Source organism: Myxine glutinosa, chromosome 4, assembly GCF_964187855.1.
Source record: "Myxine glutinosa chromosome 4, kmMyxGlut1.1, whole genome shotgun sequence".
Taxonomy (NCBI): Eukaryota; Metazoa; Chordata; class Myxini; order Myxiniformes; family Myxinidae; genus Myxine; species Myxine glutinosa.
Genome location: NC_136264.1, coordinates 73,875,679 through 73,897,201, shown reverse-complemented (window position 1 = coordinate 73,897,201; position 21,523 = coordinate 73,875,679). Strand labels below are relative to the sequence as shown.

The 21,523-nt window shown below is 44.3% G+C and overlaps 2 protein-coding genes across 3 annotated transcripts in view; both read left to right on the top strand.

Moving 5' to 3' along the window:
• The window catches only part of LOC137424796 (cytosolic 10-formyltetrahydrofolate dehydrogenase-like), a 28,932-nt gene extending 22,336 nt beyond the window's left edge, over nucleotides 1-6,596 (top strand). Inside the window, exon 3 of the mRNA XM_078775955.1 lies at nucleotides 6,404-6,596. Within this exon, the coding sequence (XP_078632081.1) occupies nucleotides 6,404-6,499 (96 nt within the window). The 3' untranslated portion in view covers nucleotides 6,500-6,596. The remainder of the gene's footprint in view (nucleotides 1-6,403) is intronic.
• The window catches only part of LOC137424777 (uncharacterized), a 675,237-nt gene that overhangs the window by 50,448 nt on the left and 603,266 nt on the right, over nucleotides 1-21,523 (top strand). The window lies entirely within an intron of this gene.

Genomic DNA, 21,523 nt, shown 5'->3' with positions numbered 1-21,523 from the left:
AGGTTCGTGGTGTCTTCAGATATCTCTGGTGGGCCCAAGACGGCGCCCCAGCATATCGTCTTATCGCTGTCCGAGATCAACTGAGGGAACTCTTTGGAGACCGAGTCATCGCCCTCAACCATGCAGTGGAATGGCCACCAAGTTCAACTGACCTCGCACCACGTGATTATTTCCTTTGGGGACATTCAAAGAACAAGGTGTTCGTAACTCCTCCCCGTGATCTTGACGAATTGCAGGGCCATATTCGACATGAAATGGATGCCTTGCGCAATGACCCAGCTATGGTGAGACGAGCAGTTCAGGGTATGCTCCGCCGCTACGAGCTTTGTGTTGAAAGGGGAGGTGGACATGTTGAAGGTGTGGGTGCATAAAGGCCAATCATTCCTGAGAAAATTCACATCTGATGTTCATTTTGCACCAATTATCCTGACTTGCATCGATTAGCCAAACTTGCAAAAATGCGATTTGAACATGACATTTTCAATGAACATTTACTCGGTCATGTGTGACAGCAATGATGCATGGAAGGCGTTTTTTTTTGTTGTTTTTTTTGTATACAGAATCGAGGCTCGTGAAAGAGCTAACATTTATCACACAAACAAATCAAACAGACAAACAAAATATATAAAAAGAGGGAGCGGTAGACAAGATGGGGAGAGAAGGGGAAGCACACAAACACAACATTTGAGAGCAGGGACATCGGGAGATGTGTGGGAGGGAGAGGGCTTGGGGGGGAGGGATGCGTGGGAAGGGGGGGGGGGGAGAAGTATAAAACACAAGGACACCAAGGACTTCCAGGAAAGAAGTTGGTATTTCAAAAAAGTGTATTTGGGGTGAAATTAGCAGGGGTAGAAAAGATCAAGGTTTTGGATGGGGGAAGATAAGAGATGGTGGTGAACAGCTGTTTTAAAGACCTGGAGGGAGGAGTGGGATTGAAGAGAGTGAGGGAGTTTGTTCCAGAGGCAGGAGAAAAGAGAAATTTAGGAGTGAAGGTGAGCAGAGAGTCTTGATTTTGGCAGTTTAACCAAAAGAGGGTTGCAGGCAGATCTTGTGTGACCTGTAGGAATATTTGGGGGACAGAGCCCAGAGAGAGCTGGGGGGGGCAAGGCCGGAGAGGAGTCGGTAGTAGACGGAAAGACCACCAACCTGCCTGCGGTGAGTGAGTGAAAGGCCCTCGGAGTTAGCTTCATCGCGGGAGATTCCAATGATTCTGAACGCTTTGGTTTCAACAGCGTGAAGACGAGCTAGGTGTGAGTCAGGAGCACCAGCCCAGAGGGGAGAGCAGTATTCCATTGAGCTGCGGATGAAAGCCTTGTATGTGGTGAGGATCTCATGTGTGCCAAGGAAGGACTTCGCACGATGGAGGATGCCCAGTCGGCGACTGGCTTTGGAGGCCAGATTTGAAATGTGGTTTTCCCAGGAAAGATCATGGCAGATAGTGAGACCCAAAAGCTTGAGTGACAGAACTTATTGCAGAGGATTATTCAGAAAGTGGATGGGAGGGTTGTCCAGTCGGTCTTTTCGGAGAGACATCGTAAGAGTGTGAGATTTGTCAGGATTGAAAGACATGTTCCACTTGTTTGCCCAGTCTGTGGTTTTGTCCAGGTCTGCAGAGAGTGAGGAGGCTGCAGACTGCCGATCTGAGGGATGAGGTATGGAGCGACACAGAGTAGAGTCATCAGCAAAGAGATAGAGAGGATTTTCAAGAGAGTCAGAGAGATCATTGATGAAGACCAGAAAAACCACAGGGCCCAGAACACTACCTTGGGGAAATCCAGCCTGAACAGGAAGAGGAGATGAGAGAAATCCATGCAGGGAAAAATTTGGGGAAAAATTTGGGGAAAATTTTTTTTTTTCAACTGCAATTGTTTATGAAATGTGATATCACGTATATTACAAATACATTTGTGCATTATGATTGTTTGAATTATGATTGATGTAAACCATGACAAAACAGCAACTCAGGTACAGTCATTTATCTATATATCTACACTAGCTTGGCTCGGCTCGCTACACTCGCCTCACCAAGCGTCGTTACTGAGGAACGGGCTTATTTTAGCTGAGGATAATGACTGTGCCTGAGTTGCTGTGTTGTCATGATTTACACCAATCATAATACAAACAATTATTTTGCACAAATGTATTTGTTGTGTTTGTGATATTACATTATTTAGAGGAAATTTAGGTTGAAGATTCAGGTTGAATGTTTTTTTTTTCAAGAAAGAACCCCTCAGCACATACACAGGGGAGGGGTAGGTGCAGACTGGAAGTTTGGGACGATTACACCTCACCACCACGTAATTCAAAACACCTCACCACCAAGTAATTTAAAACACCTCACAGCCATAAAACACGTAATAAAAACACCACACCACCACAAAATTAAAAACACCTCACCACCACGAAATTGAAAACACCTCACAGCCATAAAACACGAAATAAAAACACCTCACCACCACCAAATTAAAAAGATCAAGGTTTTGGATGGGGGAAGACAAGAGATGGTGGTGAACAGCTGTTTTAAAGACATGGAGGGAGGAATGGGATTGAATAGAGTGAGGGAGTTTGTTCCAGAGGCGGAGCGGCAGAGAGTGAGCGGCAGCTGCAGACTGCCGATTTGACGGATGAGGTATGGAGCGGCAGAGAGTGGAGTCATCAGCAAAGAGATAGAGACGATTTTCCAGAGAGTAGGAGAGATCATTGATGAAGACCAGAAAAACCACAGGGCCCAGAACACTACCTTGGGGAAATCCAGCCTGAACAGGAAGAGGAGATGAGAGAAATCCATGCAGGGCCACACGTTGACGACGACCAGAGAGGAAGTCCGCAAGCTATGCTTGAAGATTTCCATAGATACCATAGGAGAAAAGAGTTTGGAGAGCAGAGCGGGGTGCTAGACCACATCGAAGGCACGTGATATGTCAAGGGAGACAGCTCTGATTTCCTGTTTGGCATTGAGGACCTCCATCCATTGTTGAGACAGCAGAAGCAGCATGTCCAGAGTAGAGTGACCTGGTCTGAATCCAAATTGATGATCCGAGATCAAGCCATTGGAGAAGAGGAAGGATTTGATGTCAAAAGCAATGATTGATTCCATGACCTTGCTGATTATTGGGAGCAAGCTGATTGGTCTGTAGTTGCAAGGATCTGTTTTTGCACATTTTTTGTGTAAAGTGGTGATGTTGTCTGATTTCCAAGCTGATGGTAGATGACCTTGAACAAAAGAGAGGGTGAAGAGAACAGAAAGCGAGTGAGATAGAGCGGCAGAGCAGGATTTTAGGACCCGTGGGCTGATGCCGTCAGGTCCAGTTGCAGAATCAGAGTCGAGGGTTGACAGAAACGTTTCCACCTTGTCAGGAGGAAAGGACACGGAGTCCAGGAGCAGCTGGGTATGACTGGGTACGGTGGGTACAGAGAGGGATGGGTTTGGGACACAAGATTTAGAGGCAAACACAGAGTTGAGGCATTCAGCTTTTTCACGTGCGGAGTCAGCTGTGTATCCGTTTGAGGTGAGGGAGGGGATGGAGAGGGAACAAACCAGAAACAGATTTGACCAGATGCCACCAGGATTTGGAAGAGGGAGGCAGATAAGAGAATTCGGTCTTGAGAACGGAGAGATATTGTTTCCTGGCTCACCTGAGGGTGGACACACACTTGTTTCGGGCTTTGTGAAAGGAAATGAGATTTCCTTCCGTTGGATTTGCTTTCCAGGAGACGAAGGCATGTTGTTTCTGGGCAACAGCCTCACCACAAGATTCCGTGTACGATGGATGGGAGGAAGGGTATGACAACTGAAGACGAGATGGGATAAATCTGTGCATGAGATTGAGCAATTTACTTTGGAAGAATTCCCAGGATGAGTTGATGTCAGAGGCGGTAGAGATGGGAGACCAGTCCAGATGATAAGCTGTATCAATGGAAAGCTGAGGATCTCCTCTTAATTAGTAAACCACATGTAAATTGTCAAAATAAATAACCTTTGCATAATAACTCCTTGAATTTGGATTACCTTTTTTTTATACGCACTGTATATTGTGCAAATGTGCAACTGTGCTTGTGCAAATAAATTGTCCAAAAATGGCAATTTGGCGGCCATTTTGTTTATGCTAATTAGAAGGTCAAAAACTCATACTTCGGCTTGGGAACCGGGTTAGTCGAATTCAGCATACCCTAATTATGTTAAAAAGTAAGGTTCCCAACTTTTACCCAAAAATGCACCTGACATTCACATTTCTCAGAGATCCGTCTCGTCTATGAGATGTTTAATTCACCAATAAGGTCATTCAATGTTTTAACATTACAATTAGTTGTGTGCTCGGGATGGTGAGCACACACACAGCACATTCAGCAACTCATGGAGTTGTGGCCCAGATTGGGTGGTTACTGGTTAGAGTAAACACAAAGGCGTAGTGATGGTGGGGCGACGGGACATGGATGAGGTGCCAAATGACATTCTCCCCCACCCCCTCCCCCCATTTCGTTGTATATAAATTACAATACAACAGACTTGTGAGAGCATGAGACGTCACTTAAAGAACTGTGGTACGTTTTACGTTACTTTGTGCTAAATGACAAAGTGCTATAGCGATGTTTACAAACTTTCCAACCGGGTTAACAATTTTCGTAATTACTAATCACCCCCACACAGTAAATAAATCCGTGTTAGTAATTATGGGGCTGTTGGCTGCATAAATCTCTTATCTAATTGTTTTGTGAATCTTCGCGTGTGTGTGTGTGTGTGTGTGTGTGTGTGTGTGTGTGTGTGTGTGTGTGTGTCCTCTATTACGAGCCTTCGGACATATGCAGTGATGATAAAAAGTAGAAAAAGAGAACCTCATTAAACAAATAACACAGAAAAAAAAGTTTTTACACGACTTTTTTTTTGTGCCCTACTTTTTTACTCTACTTTCTAATAAACAAACTAAACTCTACTTTTTGAAAAACTACTTCCGTCGTTGGCAGAAGTACCGTAATTAAGAAAATACACATCTATAACAGCTTTACAGATGGTTGTAGTGGGGAGGAAATAAATAAATAAATAATGCCTTATGAATGCGGAGGCGCACACGCCATCCCCAAGGAAATATGCTGCCCTCAAATTTTGAGTGCATCATTCTACAGATGGAAAAAGTTTCAAAATATTAACACATGAGAAGATGAACCTGATGAACAAAATAGAGAATTTCTTTGGTTGTTCTTTAAAACCATTTTGCCATTTGTCAACACAGTTGTGGTTTGTCTTATTAAATTCACCATTCGAAATATATATTATAATATATGTATTTATAAACTGAACATCAAAATAAACTTATCCCTTTCACTTTTTGAAATGTGCAGCTTTACAAACACGTTTCTTCAATTGTAATGGCTGATTATGTAACAGGAACTTCACTTCAATCACCTGGTTGATCAACAATGGCATGCTTGAGTGATTCTGTATCGGGATCTTTCCCTTTAAATAATGACCCTCATAATGAAATCCTTCAGTTCTCGTGGTTAGACATTCATTTACTGCTGTCTATAGTCACTCAATAGGCTTCTGACAGGGAAAACAACAAGAAATTCAGATGCCACGCCTGATTTTATCTGAACAACGTTTATGGGCAATTGGGATGCTTGAGGCAGGTGTAAGCCAGCGAACAATTGCTCAACGTCTTGGTTGCCCACAGCCTGCAATCGACATCTTGCATCGAGGAGATCAACGGCTGTCTATTAACGGCTGTCTATCGGCAAATGCTCATTCAAGGCTTGCAGGAGGAGTGGGACAGACTTCCCCAGGACCGCATCAGACGCATGGTACAGAGCATGCGTCGGAGGTGTACAGCCTGCATCACAGCGCAGGGAGGACACACACGATATTGAGGACTGCTGTCATTTTGTCCTTGACTGTTAGGAGTGTTGTGTCCATTCCTGTGTCATTTTGTTTTGACTGTATTCAGGTGCGTGCCTTTGTGTTGTAGTGCTGTGACTTTTGTTGCACCACACCTTGTGATGTTCATGCTTTTTGTTTTTTGTGATTGAGGCACCTCTTGTTTATTGACATTTGTTTAGTAAAGATAGCTGATCTTTACCTCTGTGTTCAAATATTTTTCATTTTTGCGTGGAGGATTTCAATGAGTGTCCTAAAGATTTGATTAGTTTATTTTGATGTTCAGTATATACATACACGTATCTATATATATATATATAATATATTATTTTTAACGTCTTATTTTCAAAAAGTACTCACAAAGCCACCCAATACGATGGTGTCGTGTTTGTCGCTCCTCACTCGTACAGTGCTCAGTGTTGCCGGCATGTTGATGATGGTGTGTTGTTTGTCGCCTCTTTCTTGTACCCTGCTAAGTCTTTGTGCCATTCCAATGTTGCTCAGTTTGCATTGCTCTGTCACTTTGTCCTTCAGGTGTTTGTTTTCTTCTTCAAGTTGCTGACAACGCTTATTAAATTCAACCACCTGGTGAGTGAAGAAAGCATGATTGCAAAAGAGGAGTTGAGGTGATCATTATCATTATGGGGTACAAGGAGATGAATGTTCAACAGTGCTGCGTTTGACACAGTTGGCCATAATCTACCACAAAAGCAGATTCACAAACTGCACCTTTTTCAAATCAGATTTTGAATTTGTTGGTTCATCGGACATGTCATATTACATGTCAGGCATGTCATATTGCATAGGTATCTGTATTGTTGGTTCATCAGACATGTCATTTTACATGTCAGACACGCCATATTACATAGGTATCTGCTTATTGGATGCTTATGTAATTGGTGTGTGTGTGTGTGTGTGTGTGTGTGTGTGTGTGTGTGTGTGTGTGTGTGTGTGTGTGTGTGTGTGTGTGTGTGTGTGTGTGTGTGTGTGTGTGTGTGTGTGTGTGTGTGTGTGCGCGCGCACAAAATATGTACCACTCTACATGTCACATATAACATGTTTGTATGCAGTACATAATTATGCAGTACATATCTGCGAGTATATCGCAGGTTTGAGGTTTGCAATCTCACCAAATGATGTTCTGTAATCAATTACCTTACCACAAGATATCACACATTTGTTGAGCTTTGCCTCTTACAAGTATCTGTGGATAAAGAGGATAAAATCTTTGGATAAAATATCTGTGGATAAAATCTTTCTTCTCAGAAACTACACATACAATTCTGGTGAAACTTTACCACAACCTTAATATCCCGTGTTGTACGAAAGTTTGATCACAGCCTAAAAAAAAATCGGGCCCTAAAGGGGTCTACAGGGGGGTTGCCCCCCGAAAGTAGGTATTTCCTCTTTTCTCTGAAACTACGCACACAATTTCAATGAAACCTAACAGGTGTCGGGGTTAACAGGTGTCGAAAAGATCATGATTTTGGATAGACGATGATAGGAGGTGGTGGTGAACAGCTATCTTGAAGACCTTGATTGAAGATTGAAAAGAGTATGGAAGAAGGTTCCACGGGCGAAGAAAAAGAGGAACAAGTACACATACATTCAAAGTACACCGCCCCATGCCAAATAATTAAATATGCTGCAGCGCGGCATTGCCGGGGCGCCTCCGGCGCCCGGCAATACCGCAGTGCAGCTCATTGAGGCTGCATTGGGAGGGAGAGGTGTACACTAATTGATTGATTAATTGTATAATTAAAATCAATAAAAGATTATCACAAAATATTTTCATAATCAATTGGCTAATCGCATAACTAAACCAGTAGTGCTTCATCCGAAGATGTATCTTTTAGAAATTTAATTAAATAAGTCATTTATAAAAAATTAAATAATTAATTGATTACTCAATAAATAATTAATCGATTAATCAATAAATACTTAATAGATGAAATGATTAATCAATAAATCAAAAATATCCTTGATAGCCACATCACTTGGTCACTCATGTCCAAATATTAGCTTCCCAGCTCAAAAGGTGCCTGAGATATTGGCCAAATGAGAAAGAAAATAAATAAATGATTAATAATGAAAATAAATAAATAATAATCATAAAAAAATTCAATTATTAATCAATTTGGTCAGAGAACACATAAACTACCACTATTTCATCAGAATCTGTAACTTAAAAAAAAAAAATTTTTTTGTCATTAATCGAATAATTAAATAATTAATCGATTAATTGATTAATTAATAAATCAAAAATATCCTTTGCAGCCAAATCACCTGGTCATTGGCATGTCCAAATATCAGCTTCCTAACTCAAAAGGTGCCTGAGTTAATAATGGTCAGAAGATAAATGAAATTTAATTAATTAAATAAGTACTTAATTAAACGCTAATAATTAAATAACTCCTCAATTAATTGATTATTCAAAAAACAAAAAATACCGTATTTGACAAAGGACTTGCTCACTACTGTGCCGAAATTTCAGCTTCCTAGCTCAAAGGATGGCTGAGATATCGTCCGGACAACCAAGAAAGAAAACAAACAAGAAAGAAAACAAACAAGAAACCAGAGTGAAAACTGAGTACCTACTCTCTTTCAGCGTGCGTCACTGCCGAGCCCCCTTTGGTGCCCGGCAATGACGATTTGCAATGCCTGGAGATGGCATAGGAAAGGAGCGGTGTACAATAAATGAGTGGAGGTGAGCAGTACTTCTGGACTTAGGCAGTTTCACTTAATGGGGGCTCCGCATGCGTCCTGCAGATACCTGAGGGGGACAAAGTACGGAGATGGCAGAGGGTGCAAGCCTTGACATGGCACCAATAAGTTTTAGAGGAGGGAGACAAGTTTGAAAGCTCATTCTTGAGATTGGACAGATGTTGTTTTCTGGCTCTTGAGCGAGTAGACAACACTTGTTGCGAGCTTTGTGGAATGATCTGAGGTTGTCTTCAGTTGGATTTGCGTTTGAGGAGGAGAATGCAATTGGTTTAAAGAAACTGCCTCGCCACAGGATTCAGAGTTTACCAAGAGCAGGAAGAGGGGTAAGATATATAATTGAAGAGATGGGATGAATCTGTGCAAAAGAGAGAGCAGGTTTCTGTAACCCGCAAATACACGAATCGTGAATGTAGAAGCAGATCACAAGTTATGAAGTGCATGATGTTTCAATACATTGTGGACGGATTCGGAATAAACTTTATGGACAGATTGGGTGTGTGCCAAGGAGGAATTGATGAGATTTTGGTGAAGATCCAAATCCGGATTCTATATATATTTTAAAGTTTCCAAGTGATTCTTCACCATTGAGAGATTGGGCTAAAACGATATATAGCATAGTTTCAAAAATTTGTGGACGAGTTATGACAAAACTTGGCGGTTGAGTTGGTTAGGTGATAAGAACAAACGGATTCGATTTTGGTTCCGATCTGACTCCAGATCTGGCCTATCATTGGGATACAAAACATAAACTGTTCAGCCAGGTGGAGGTATGCTCTCTACCGAGTGTCGTTCCAGTTACCTCAACCACCAAAGATGGATGGAGGTTATGTTTTCACCCCTGTCTGTTTGTCCGTTTGTTTGTTTGTTTGTGAACAAAATATCTCAAAAAGTTGTGAATGGATTCGAACGAAATGTGGTGGGCAGGTTGGGTGTCTGACAAGGACAAATAGATTAGATTTTGGTGAAGATCTGAATATGTTTTCGGATATGAGAATTATGTAATTTTCAAGTGATTCTTCACCATTGAGTGATATGGCCAGCCAGGCGAAGGTATGCTCTCTACCGAGTGCCATTCTAGTTACCCTGCGCTCGCGAAGCGAAATGCAGGGTTAAGCATTCGGGTACGTACGTGCGTGTCTGCATTTCAGTAAAGTAAAGTGTGTGCGTGTCAGCATTTTAAAAATTCATTTTCTCGGCAACCGTTGGTCCGATTGACATGAATTTTTTTACCCTAGGAGGGCCTCCTCCTGTAGAATATTTTTGGTGAATATTATGACGTCACAAGTCACGTGGTATGGGCGCCATCTTGGAAAAAACAAAAAAGTTTGCACTTCTATATCTCAAAAACTGCTGCACAGAAATAATTGAGACAGGTCTCATTGCAAAGAACTCTCCATGCAGAATAAAATATGTGAATGATGACGTCATAGATGCCGCTGTTATGACGTCATAATTTGACAAGTAAAAAACTTTATCCTATCAGGATGAAATTTATTGAGCATCTTCTCGGTATAAATTGATGCAGAAATAAATTTATAATGATGACGTAGGTCACGTGGTTCGGTCGCCATATTGTTTGGAGTAAAAAGCCTGAAAAACCACTAAAATCCAATTTTCTCCAAAACGACTGAACAGATGGATTCCAAACTTTGCAGGCAGGTGACGCATACCCATGACGAACAAAAAAGTCAACGAGCATGACATCAAGCGTCACATGGTTTTGGAGTTATGACGTTTTAAGCATAAATTTTAAACCTAGCTCCTTCCTCATTTTTGATCCTATCGAGGGGAAACTTCCCAGATGTGTTCAGCATATCAGTCTACTAAAATGACCTTTTGGAATTTGCGATAGGTGACGTGGTTTGGCAGATATAAGTAATTAAACGAAAATGTTAAAAAATTTATAACTCTTGAACCGCTTCATTGGTCGACGTGAAACTTTATATTATAGTAGAGGTAATGAAGTGTAACAAGTTTGCAAAATTTCAAGATGATTGGATGTACAGTTTGGAAGCTAGAAGTTGTTATTGCATGAAGAAGAAGAGTCTTCTACAGTGGGCATGGAATTAATTATCACATGCACATGACAAGCTGGCAAAGTACGGAGCGATCTCACGGGTTCATTTTGACCTCAAGTAAAATTCTGATTTCAGATTTGTCAATCACTGAGGTATATTAACACACGACCAAAACATATTTGGCGAAATTCCGACGATTTTTGACGAAAATATAACATTTGTGTTTGCATTTCAGCAAAGTAAAGTGTGTGCCGTGTCAGCCATATGGGGAATAGGTGCTGTTAACAATGACGTCATTGGTGCCATAATTATGACCTCATAATTTGACAGGGACAATGCTTAGTCTGATCAGTTTGAAATTTATTGAGCATGATCGATGCAACCATTATTTAGAGAATTTAAATTTATGATGTCATCGCTCACGTGGTCTGGCAGCCATATTGGATCAAAAAAAAAGAACCGTTCAAAAATAAAAGTGTTGGCTCACACCAAGTTGACTGCACAGGGTAAGTATTCTATGAATACCATATAGTTTAGTAATATGATTACCCCACAAATGCGAAGCAAATATGTGGGTTAAGCAATTGGTTCACTCTGTCCTTTCTCTCTACAGTCCTACAGACATCAGTATTTTTTTTATCGAAGAACGACTTAATTTCAATTAAATACGATATTTTGAACATTGTAGAACACGAATCAGAACATGAATCTGTAGTTTAGAAGTACTTGGGCTCTGAATTTGGCAGAGGAACGAGGTAATTCTTTTTTCTAGTCACTCAGCCTGTCCAACAGTCAAACAAAACTGAAAATTATTTGAAACAGTAAACCTGATGTTGTTAGGGACATCCTTAGGACAAATAACTGGCACGAAGAACTAATGTAACATGTTAAATAGGCGTTGTAAAAGAAGCTGCATCAAAAGTGGTGAACTTCCGAAAACAAGATTTTTTTTAGAAAACCTTTTAGACCTTTAAACAATCTTTGTTTTATTTCGATTTAATTATGTACTTTAACATTGTAGAACATAAATTGCCTTCGTGGTACTTTCAAACACCTTCCGTTTAGCAGTATTTGGAGAAAATTTTATGCCATTTTAGATCATCTCAAGCAATCAAATTTGCTGCTCGCAGACACTTCCCAAGTCCTTGTTTTCTCAAGACTGCACAGGCGAAGGTGTTCCATGAAATATTTAGTTATTTAAGTTTTAAGTTAAAGACAGTGAAGTTTTAAGAAATAAACATGTAGTTTCGTTGAAGAACTCACTTGAGCAATGAATATGCGGATCCTTTCCTGTTCCTCTGCATAATCCAAACGGTGCTGGTCAATAGCTTCCCCAGCAAGTATTAACTGCTCGTCTCGGCATTTTCCAATCTCCATCTCATTTTCCAGTTGCTTTAAGTACTTCTGTACTTCTTCATCATGGTAGTTCTGGAGACACTCACGAGCTTTCTTGCTCTGATAAATGAAAAGAGAAAGGCATGGAGGGAGGGAGTTAAGACAATCTATGCAGTTGATCATGAGGATGAAAATTTAATGGATGTCTGCATAAAAATGTTTTCCAGAAAGGTTCATGGCCACAATATATCAGTAATCACATTATAAATTTGCTTTGACCTGTTGTTAGGCATCACTGACCTTCCATCAAGCATGATCATAATAAAATACGCAATTCCTTCCTATCTCTCTGTAAAACTCCTCTCAACTCTCCAATCTCCTTTGAAAGCTCCACAATTACACCATGCGATTCAATAAACCTCCTCGGTATTAACCTAACATCAAATTTATCCTGGAATACACACATTACACAAATTAGAATCAGGTGCACCAGCTCAGGTGCAAATGATTAGAACATCATGAGAGAGGATCTTGGAGGAACCTGTCTTATTTAAACCTCAGACATTTAGTTTGGTTTGCTCTTTGTTGTTGAAGTGTGCAGCGTCACCATGCCTAGATCAAAAGAGCTCTCTGAGGCCTTCAGAGAGAAGGTTATAGATGCCTACGAGTCTGGGAAGGGATTTAAAAAGATCTCCAAACAATTTGAAATCAATCATTCGACTGTCTGGAAGATCATCTACAAGTGGAGAAGATTCCAAAAAACTGCCAACTTGTTCAGGCCAGGCCGCCCCAGCAAGTTCAGCCCGAGAGCAGACCGCAAGATGCTGAAATAAGTCTCTAAGAACTCCCAGAATGTCATCACGGGACCTACAGGTAGCTGTTGCCACTGTTGATGTCAAAGTGCACGAGTCTACCATTGGAAAGAGGCTGCACAAATTTGATCTACATGGGAGGTATGCCAGGAGGAAACCTTTGCTGTTCAGAAAGAACATCAGGGCAAGACTAAAGTTTGGCAATGAACACCTAGGCAAAGACCAGCACTTCTGGAACAATGTGCTCTGGACAGATGAGTCAAAGGTAGAGCTATTTGGCCACAGTACCAGAAGACATATTTGGCGAAAACCAAAGACAGCATTTGACCACAAGAACCTGATACCAACTGTAAAGCATGGTTGTGGAAATATTATGGTTTGGGGCAGCTTTGCTGCATCAGGGCCTGGGCAGCTCACCATCGTAGAATCCACTATGAATTCTTCATTGTACCAGAGGGTGCTTGAGGATAATGTGAGGCCATCTGTCGGAAAGTTGAAGCTCAACCGAAGGTGGACCTTGCAACATGACAATGACCCTCAACATACCAGTGAATCCACCAAGGAATGGCTGAAAAGAAAGAAATGGAGGGCTCTGGAATGGCCAAATCAAAGCCCGGACCTAAATCCCATCGATATGTTGTGGGGGGATTTTAAACGAGCTGTGCATCCAAGAAACCCCTCAAACATCGCACAGCTGAAATAATTCTGCATGGAGGAGTGGGCAAAAATTTCTCCCAGTCGATGTCAGAGACTGGTAGACAGTTATAAGAAATGCCTACTTGAGGTTGTTTCTGCCAAAGGGGGCAATACCACCTATTAGAGCCAAGGGTGTACTTACTTTTTCCACATGCGAAATTTGCATTTATGTTTATTTAAATTATACAATGGACTACAAAATGTAAATGTTTCATGATATTTGTTATATTATATCACCTTTATCTATAAATATTGTTGAAATGAAGATGAAATAGCTGTATGTTGAAATATGTCGAAAAAGTCAAAACTTTACATGGGGTGTACTTACTTTTTCACATGACTGTATACAAGTATAGTATAGTTTACACAATATACAAGTACAGTATACTATACTTTACACAATATACACGTATAGTATTGTTGCGGATATGGGATTTACATCCATCCATATCCGCTTGTAAATATTCCCCTATTTCCTCAGTACTTCCCAACTATCCCCAATTCCCCATTCCCTAGTCCCATTTTCTGTAAACAACACTCTGTAGACCCGACCTCCCCCTATTTCCCCCATTAAATGTCGCATCCAGGTCCACCGCATCTCACGTAGACAACTATAGGACATCTTGCTAGTTATTCTTAGTCTATGTCAGTTAAGGATTCGTTTCCATTAATTCTGACTCTTCGTTGCACCAGAATGTGATTGTATGGCACCGTTAGGAAGTTTAGGACCTCCCAATACCTCCCCGCAGCTCTTCCTCACGGTTCAGCAACAACAGCAACAGCAACAACAACACCAGCGGCGGCGGCGCGGGGAGTGTGCGCCCTCACTCCGGCTTGGTTGGTGGGGGGTGTTGGGAGGGCACCATGCCTTTCCAACGAGCCGCCATCGAGCATGTGCTCGACGGGGTTACCAAGTAGGGGCTCGCTGTCAGCTCCTCGTCAAGGGCGGAGCCCGGTAACCCCCCGCACCCAATAGAAGCGGCGGACCGATCCCATCTGGGGCGGAGCCAACGAGCCGAGGGCGTGTCACTCCCCGCTGAGCATGCGCAGGAAGAGGGAGGTGACGTCAGACGCGCCCTGAGCTGAGAGAGAGAAGGACGCCACCTCCGAGCGCTGCAATACCTCCCTGCATCTCTGGACCGGACCGTGTTTGATTCTGCCCCTGAGCCAAGGTGCACCTTGTGCTATCGACTGCCTGTCCTTCCCTGCCATCAATCCCTGTGTAAGTCAGTCTTGTTCCGTTTGTCTGTGGTCTGTCTGGGATAGATAAGATTGTGTCTAAGTGCCTATCTCTTCTGTGTCTTTACCTCATTGCCTTGTAATCTACCCCTTTTCTCCCCCACTAATTATATCCTCCTCCGGAGGTCTTGAGAACTGTACCCCTTGCGTCGTTTCATTTATCCCAGTCGTTGTGTCCTTTCCTTCATTGATTTAGCATAGCGCGATTTGGTCAACGTCGGGTGGAATCGGGTAAGTTGGGGAAGAATCGGGTAAACTGTGCGAACACGGCGGCCATTCCGCTCGGCCCATCATAACATCTTAAGCCGTGTCCGTAACAATTGGTGTCGAGGAGTGAGATCGGACCCGAAGCGCGCTTAACGCGCTCAAAATTACAAGTAACCGAAATTTGTTTTGTTGTAAAATAAAAACCCGAATTTTGAAAGTCGCGCTATGGCAGATCAAGACAGCTGGGTTCCGGTAGAGGAGAGTGAGGCAGGGTCGATCCAGGACCAAATTGAGGGACATGAGGAGAGCGAAGCAGTGAGGGCGGCAGGTTCGCAAAATGGCGTCCTTGCGCACGAGGTTGCGGGCGCGCAAAATGGCGCCTCGCACATGGCTACGGCGGCCGCACCCGCTGCACAAGTGGGAGGGATGGCCCAAATGCAGGCCCTCATGGAGCAATTTATGGTGCAAATGCAGGCGTCCCTCAAACTGCAGAGTGAGCAATTGGGGGTAATGGGGAACCGGATGGATGGTCAGAGTGAGCAAATTAAAGCAACAATAAACGGAATGAGGGCCGATAGGAAGGAAAGGGAGCAGAGGGACAGAGACCGCAAGTTGGGCGAGAGGGTCCCAGGGGTGCACGAGGAGGTAACGCGGGTCGAAAAGCGCTGGTTGAGCGAAGCGGAGGAAAGCGCGGGTACAATGACGGGGGTAGAAATCGCGACACGGGGTTTGGAAAAGCCGGCGACCGATGAGGTAGAGGGAATTTTATTAAAGCCAACGGTCGTCGAGGTGAGTAAAGAAAAAGCGGAAGTGGGCATTGAAATTGAAGAGATGACGGAGGTAGCCCGGGAATTGCAGGGAGAAATGGAAAATGTACAACGTCCCTGCTCAAATCATGATGATGTACTCGCTAATCCAAATGGAAGTTTGCAGGTTTTGGTGCAGGGAGGAAGAAGAACCCCGAAGGTGAGACGTGCTGTGTATTGTGCGGGGAGATTTTGTAAGAGGATGTTTGGCGACAAAAGAATTTTCACGCGCTTGGGATCGAGGAGGCATCCGGGCGTTGGTGAAGGGTCCCGTGTGAGTGGAAATGGCACGCGTGGGAGGAAAAAGGGTGCGTCGGCGAGTGGGTGTGTTATAAAGTGTGGGAGTGAAACCGAATGCGAGCGAGAATGCACGTCGGGGTGTACGGAGTGTACGTGCGAGGGTGAGAGTGACACGAGGAGTGAGTTGGTGGTGGAGCGGGTGCGAGAATGCACGCTTGGAATGGTTGAGGGTGTGCGAGGAAGCACACCTGAGTTGGTCATGGCGCGAGTGTGGGAGAGCCCATCTGAGCGCGTTAGTGGGTGGATGCCAGAGTGCACGCCCATGGTGAGTGTTACGGAGGACGTAACGGAGGAGAGGTGTGGACCGAGGTGTGCGCAAGAGTGTGCGTTAGAGGTGTGGTGTGTAACAGGGAGAGCGTTGGTGGAATGTATGGACGGCGTTGGAACGCCGGGTTTTGTGAGGGTGAAAGGGGTAGCGTATGCGTGTGAGCATGCCGGTGAAGCATCGACGGTAACCGGGTTAGCGGTTAGGGCGACGGATAGCCGATGCGAGCGCTCGAGGCGCGGCGTGCTTTGTTGGATGCAGGGCCCGGCGCGGATCGAAGCTGCGTCGTTTCTCTTCGAAGCGTCGTTGCCGATTCGGGCTTGGCCCCGCCCCGCACGGTCGAGTCCGGGCCTTGGCGGGCGAGGCGACCGGTCCGGTTCAAGGGCGAGTGGGAGGAAGCGGCACGGTGCCCCCTCGTGGGGACGGGGTTCCGACCGGGGGGGATTGAGCCATCGGGCCCGGGACCGCAAGGTGCCGCGCCGAGATGGTGCGTGGAACCTCGGTCCAACCAAACCACCTCCCTTGAACCGAAAGCCGGACGGATTCAACCTGCAGGTGACCAAACCACCCGAATTCATTGCTCGGCTTTACGAACCGAGTTTAATGATGTCACGACGCACCGAGGCTAGGATATAGTGGACTGTGATGATGGTGATAGTGATAGTGATCGTGATTTGATACGAAATTTATAATAGTGGGTAGAATTGGCAGTAAATGGAAAATTTTTGAATTGGTTGGAATTTGGACGAGCAAAATTGATAGTGGGACCTCCCCGATGTGGTGGGATGGCAACTCTGTCATCCCTCACAAACGGGGGGGCAAAGGAGCACTAGGTTATGGGGTTGATGGCAGTGAAAACTAGCCCGGGTGGGTTAGGATATTGTGTGTAGGGATCTAGCGAAGATGACATTAGGTAACGTTAAGATTAGTTAGTGACTGATACCTGTAGTGGGGACGCAGGTAGTTTAGTGTGGATGATAATGACGTGGGAGCGCAATAGTTTAAAGGGACGACTGGGAAGCGCAAGTTTCAGAGGGGAGTAGTTAGATGAGATGATGCCGTGTGTTTGAGGATTGAACAGGTGTGATTGCACAGGTGTGCAACTGAACAGGTGTGTGGAGCAGTGTATGAGTGAGTGATGGTGATGTGTGTTGTGTTGACCAACTGGTCCAGGAAGAGGAGGAGGGTGCAGGTGGCACCAGGTATGATTGCACAGGTGTGCAACGACAGGTGAATGGAGGACAGGTGTATGGAATAAATGGTATGGAGTATTGGAATGGATGGTCGTGGAGTGAGTATGGTGGAAATTGTGGAGTGGAGTGGATGGTGCGAAGGTGTGAATGGGGGAAGAGTGGACCCCCATCACGGATACCCGGGGCGGGTAGTGTAAGTGTTAGGTAGAGGGTACAGGTAAATTGTGGTTGGATATTGGCATCTGTGGTGCGGGTGAAAGAATGGTCTTTGGATGGGTGCATTAGTGTTGTGGAAATGGCTGGGCGTGTAGCCTGTTAGTGTGTGTAGTTGGTTTGGGCACTCCACCACTGTGAGGATGTCGGCCAGGTGAGGCCGCAGGTGGGCTCTGGGAGCCGGTAGTTGTTGTGGATGGGGCCCGAGGATCCGGAGGACGGACCCGGGTAGCCCAGTGCCAGAGGGCACCAAGGGGTGACAGAACCAGGAGGGGTCTTCCCTAGTTAGTTAGGTTAGGGTGAGGAGCTAGGTAAGCTCGGGTGGCAACTACAATGGTGGAGGTGTGCAGGTGGGTAGACCTGCTGGGAGAGCTACACGTCGCAGCCCAGAAATTGTGCGAGGGCACCGTGAGATGAATCGGGGGAGTGAGACCCCAAATTGAGAAGCACCACAGTTTGGTCAATGGGAATTGGTTTTTAGAACCCATAGTGTATGTTGGCCAAGGGATTGGCGGGGAAAGACCCCGGGTAGTGTAAAGTGTGTTAATGTCATTTAGAAAATAGTTAGGATTGATGAACCTGTCGCACCATACGCAGCCACTTACCTGAGGTGGGGATGATGACTCCACACCTGTGTTCCTTTGTTCTGTGTGGCAGGAAAGGAGAATTGCTGTGTGGATTTGTGAGACGCATCACGACGTGGATGAGACATTGGGGTGATTCCATCTCTCCCTCCTTAGGAGGGACTGATGATGAGTTGGAGATGGCAAATTTTGATGAGAGTTGGAAATGGCAAATTTGATTGGTTAGGAGGGAGAGAAGACGAATTTGGTTTATGGGAGGAACGGGGAAGACAGTAGGGACGTTTGTTGATGTGTAAAGTAGATGTTTATGGGTAGTGTTGTGTTTTGTGGATACAGTAAGGGGTAAGGGAGGGGCAATGTAGGTTACCTGGTGGGGGGGGGGCGTACGGTAGGAACGTACCTGTCTCACCTGGTTCCCATGTGCCCCCAGTGTGCATTACCTTGTATTGCGTGCACTTTTGCGCCCTTACCACCTTACTCACTTGTTTCTTTTGTCTCCCACCTCCGAGGATCTGGCTTCGGGGCGGAGAGAGAGGAGAGAGAGGTGCTGGCTCCGCAGTTGTGGGCCTGTACTTTCGCTGCTTGCTGCCTGGATCGATAAACCATATGGACCGCAATTTTTGTGGCCGCCCACAATGGACCGCAGTTCTTTTGCGGGCAAGCACCACCCGTTGATGGACCTCTGGGTCAACGTGGCACCTATGCCATACAGGTGAACCACTTATAGTTGGCCCCCCTGACGGCCACAATTCAGAAATGGACGCGGTTGGCGCCTTTCTTTATTTTTAAAGAAGCCAGAAGGCCAAGTGCACTCCAGGAAGGCAAGACCAGCGGCAGAACATCGGCCGGCTGCGACACCACCGGTGACCATGGACAATTAATTGTGCATTTTGATGAACACTTTATTGGTGCACCGGATGGTGCTGACTGTGTGTATGGGGTGGTGCTTTTGGTGCTTGGATGGGGTGCTCTGCACAGTATTAAAGGCCATAGGGCCACAGGGCACTCGTGGGTTGGTGTATCGATGCTGGCATGCGTGCTCTCTCTCTATGCATAACATCTGCATGTGTTCCTCAAAGAACAGGTCCTGGATCGTAGTGTAAATATCAGTCTTGTATAAATGATGCTCCCTACCGGCTGTATGTTTAGTTTGAGAATGCTTTCCGCGATTCGGTTATCCTGTGGGTGTGTTTCTGTTAGGAGAAGGGTGCAACGTCGCAGGGGGACATGTTTACTCATTTGTGAACATCTGTAAAACTGTCGCACTCAGGGTTGAGTTAATAGTAGAGGGAACTACATCTGAGTGCCACACTAACGTAGGTAAAAATTTATCGGGTCGGGACGCCCCGAGGTAGAGAAGGGTGCAATGTTGCGGATATGGGATTTACATCCATCCATATCCGCTTGTAAATATTCCCCTATTTCCTCAGTACTTCCCAACTATCCCCAATTCCCCATTCCCTAGTCCCATTATCTGTAAACAACACTCTGTAGACCCGACCTCCCTCTATTTCCCCCATTAAATGTCGCATCCAGGTCCACCGCATCTCACGTAGACAACTATAGGACATCTTGCTAGTTATTCTTAGTCGAAGTCAGTTAAGGATTCGTTTCCATTAATTCTGACTCTTCGTTGCACCAGAATGTGATTGTATGGCACCGTTAGGAAGTTTAGGACCTCCCAATACCTCCCCACAGCTCTTCCTCACGGTTCAGCAACAACAACAGCAACAGCAACAACAACAACAACAGCGGCGGCGGCGCGGGGAGTGTGCGCCCTCACTCCGGCTTGGTTGGTGGGGGGTGTTGGGAGGGCACCATGCCTTTCCAACGAGCCGCCATCGAGCATGTGCTCGACGGGGTTACCAAGTAGGGGCTCGCTGTCAGCTCCTCGTCAAGGGCGGAGCCCGGTAACCCCCCGCACCCAATAGAAGCGGCGGACCGATCCCATCTGGGGCGGAGCCAACGAGCCGAGGGCGTGTCACTCCCCGCTGAGCATGCGCAGGAAGAGGTAGGTGATGTCAGATGCGCCCTGAGCTGAGAGAGAGAAGGACGCCACCTCCGAGCGCTGCAATACCTCCCCGCATCTCTGGACCGGACCGTGTTTGATTCTGCCCCTGAGCCAAGGTGCACCTTGTGCTATCGACTGCCTGTCCTTCCCTGCCATCAATCCCTGTGTAAGTCAGTCTTGTTCCGTTTGTCTGTGGTCTGTCTGGGATAGATAAGATTGTGTCTAAGTGCCTATCTCTTCTGTGTCTTTACCTCATTGCCTTGTAATCTACCCCTTTTCTCCCCCACTAATTATATCCTCCTCCGGAGGTCTTGAGAACTGTACCCCTTGCGTCGTTTCATTTATCCCAGTCGTTGTGTCCTTTCCTTCATTGATTTAGCATAGCGCGATTTGGTCAACGTCGGGTGGAATCGGGTAAGTTGGGGAAGAATCGGGTAAACTGTGCGAACACGGCGGCCATTCCGCTCGGCCCATCATAACATCTTAAGCCGTGTCCGTAACAGTATGATATACTTTACACTATATACAACATTACACACAATATTTACACTTTACACAATATTTACACAATATATACAAGTATAATATACAAGTATGGTATAGTTTACACAATATATAAGTACAGTATACTATACTTTACACAACATGCAAGTATAGTATGTTCAACTTTACACAATATATACAATATTACACACAATATTTACACTTTACACAATATTTACACAATATATACAAGTATAATATACAAGTATGGTATAGTTTACACAATATATAAGTACAGTATACTATACTTTACACAACATGCAAGTATAGTATGTTCAACTTTACACAATATATACAATATTACACACAATATTTACACTTTACACAATATTTACACAATATATACAAGTATAATATACAAGTATAGTATAGTTTACACAATATATAAGTACAGTATACTATACTTTACACAACATACAAGTATAGTATGATAAACTTTACACAATATATACAATATTACACACAATATTTACACAATATATACAAGTATAATATACAAGTATAGTATAGTTTACACAATATATAAGTATAGTATACTATACTTTACACAATATATACAATATTAAACACAATATTTACACACAATATTTACACAACATATACAAGTATATACAAGTATTGTATAGTTTACACAAGTAAAGTATGCCTGATGTGAATGCTTCACCAATATGGCATTTTTATTCCGATTCTACACGAGAAAACTGTACG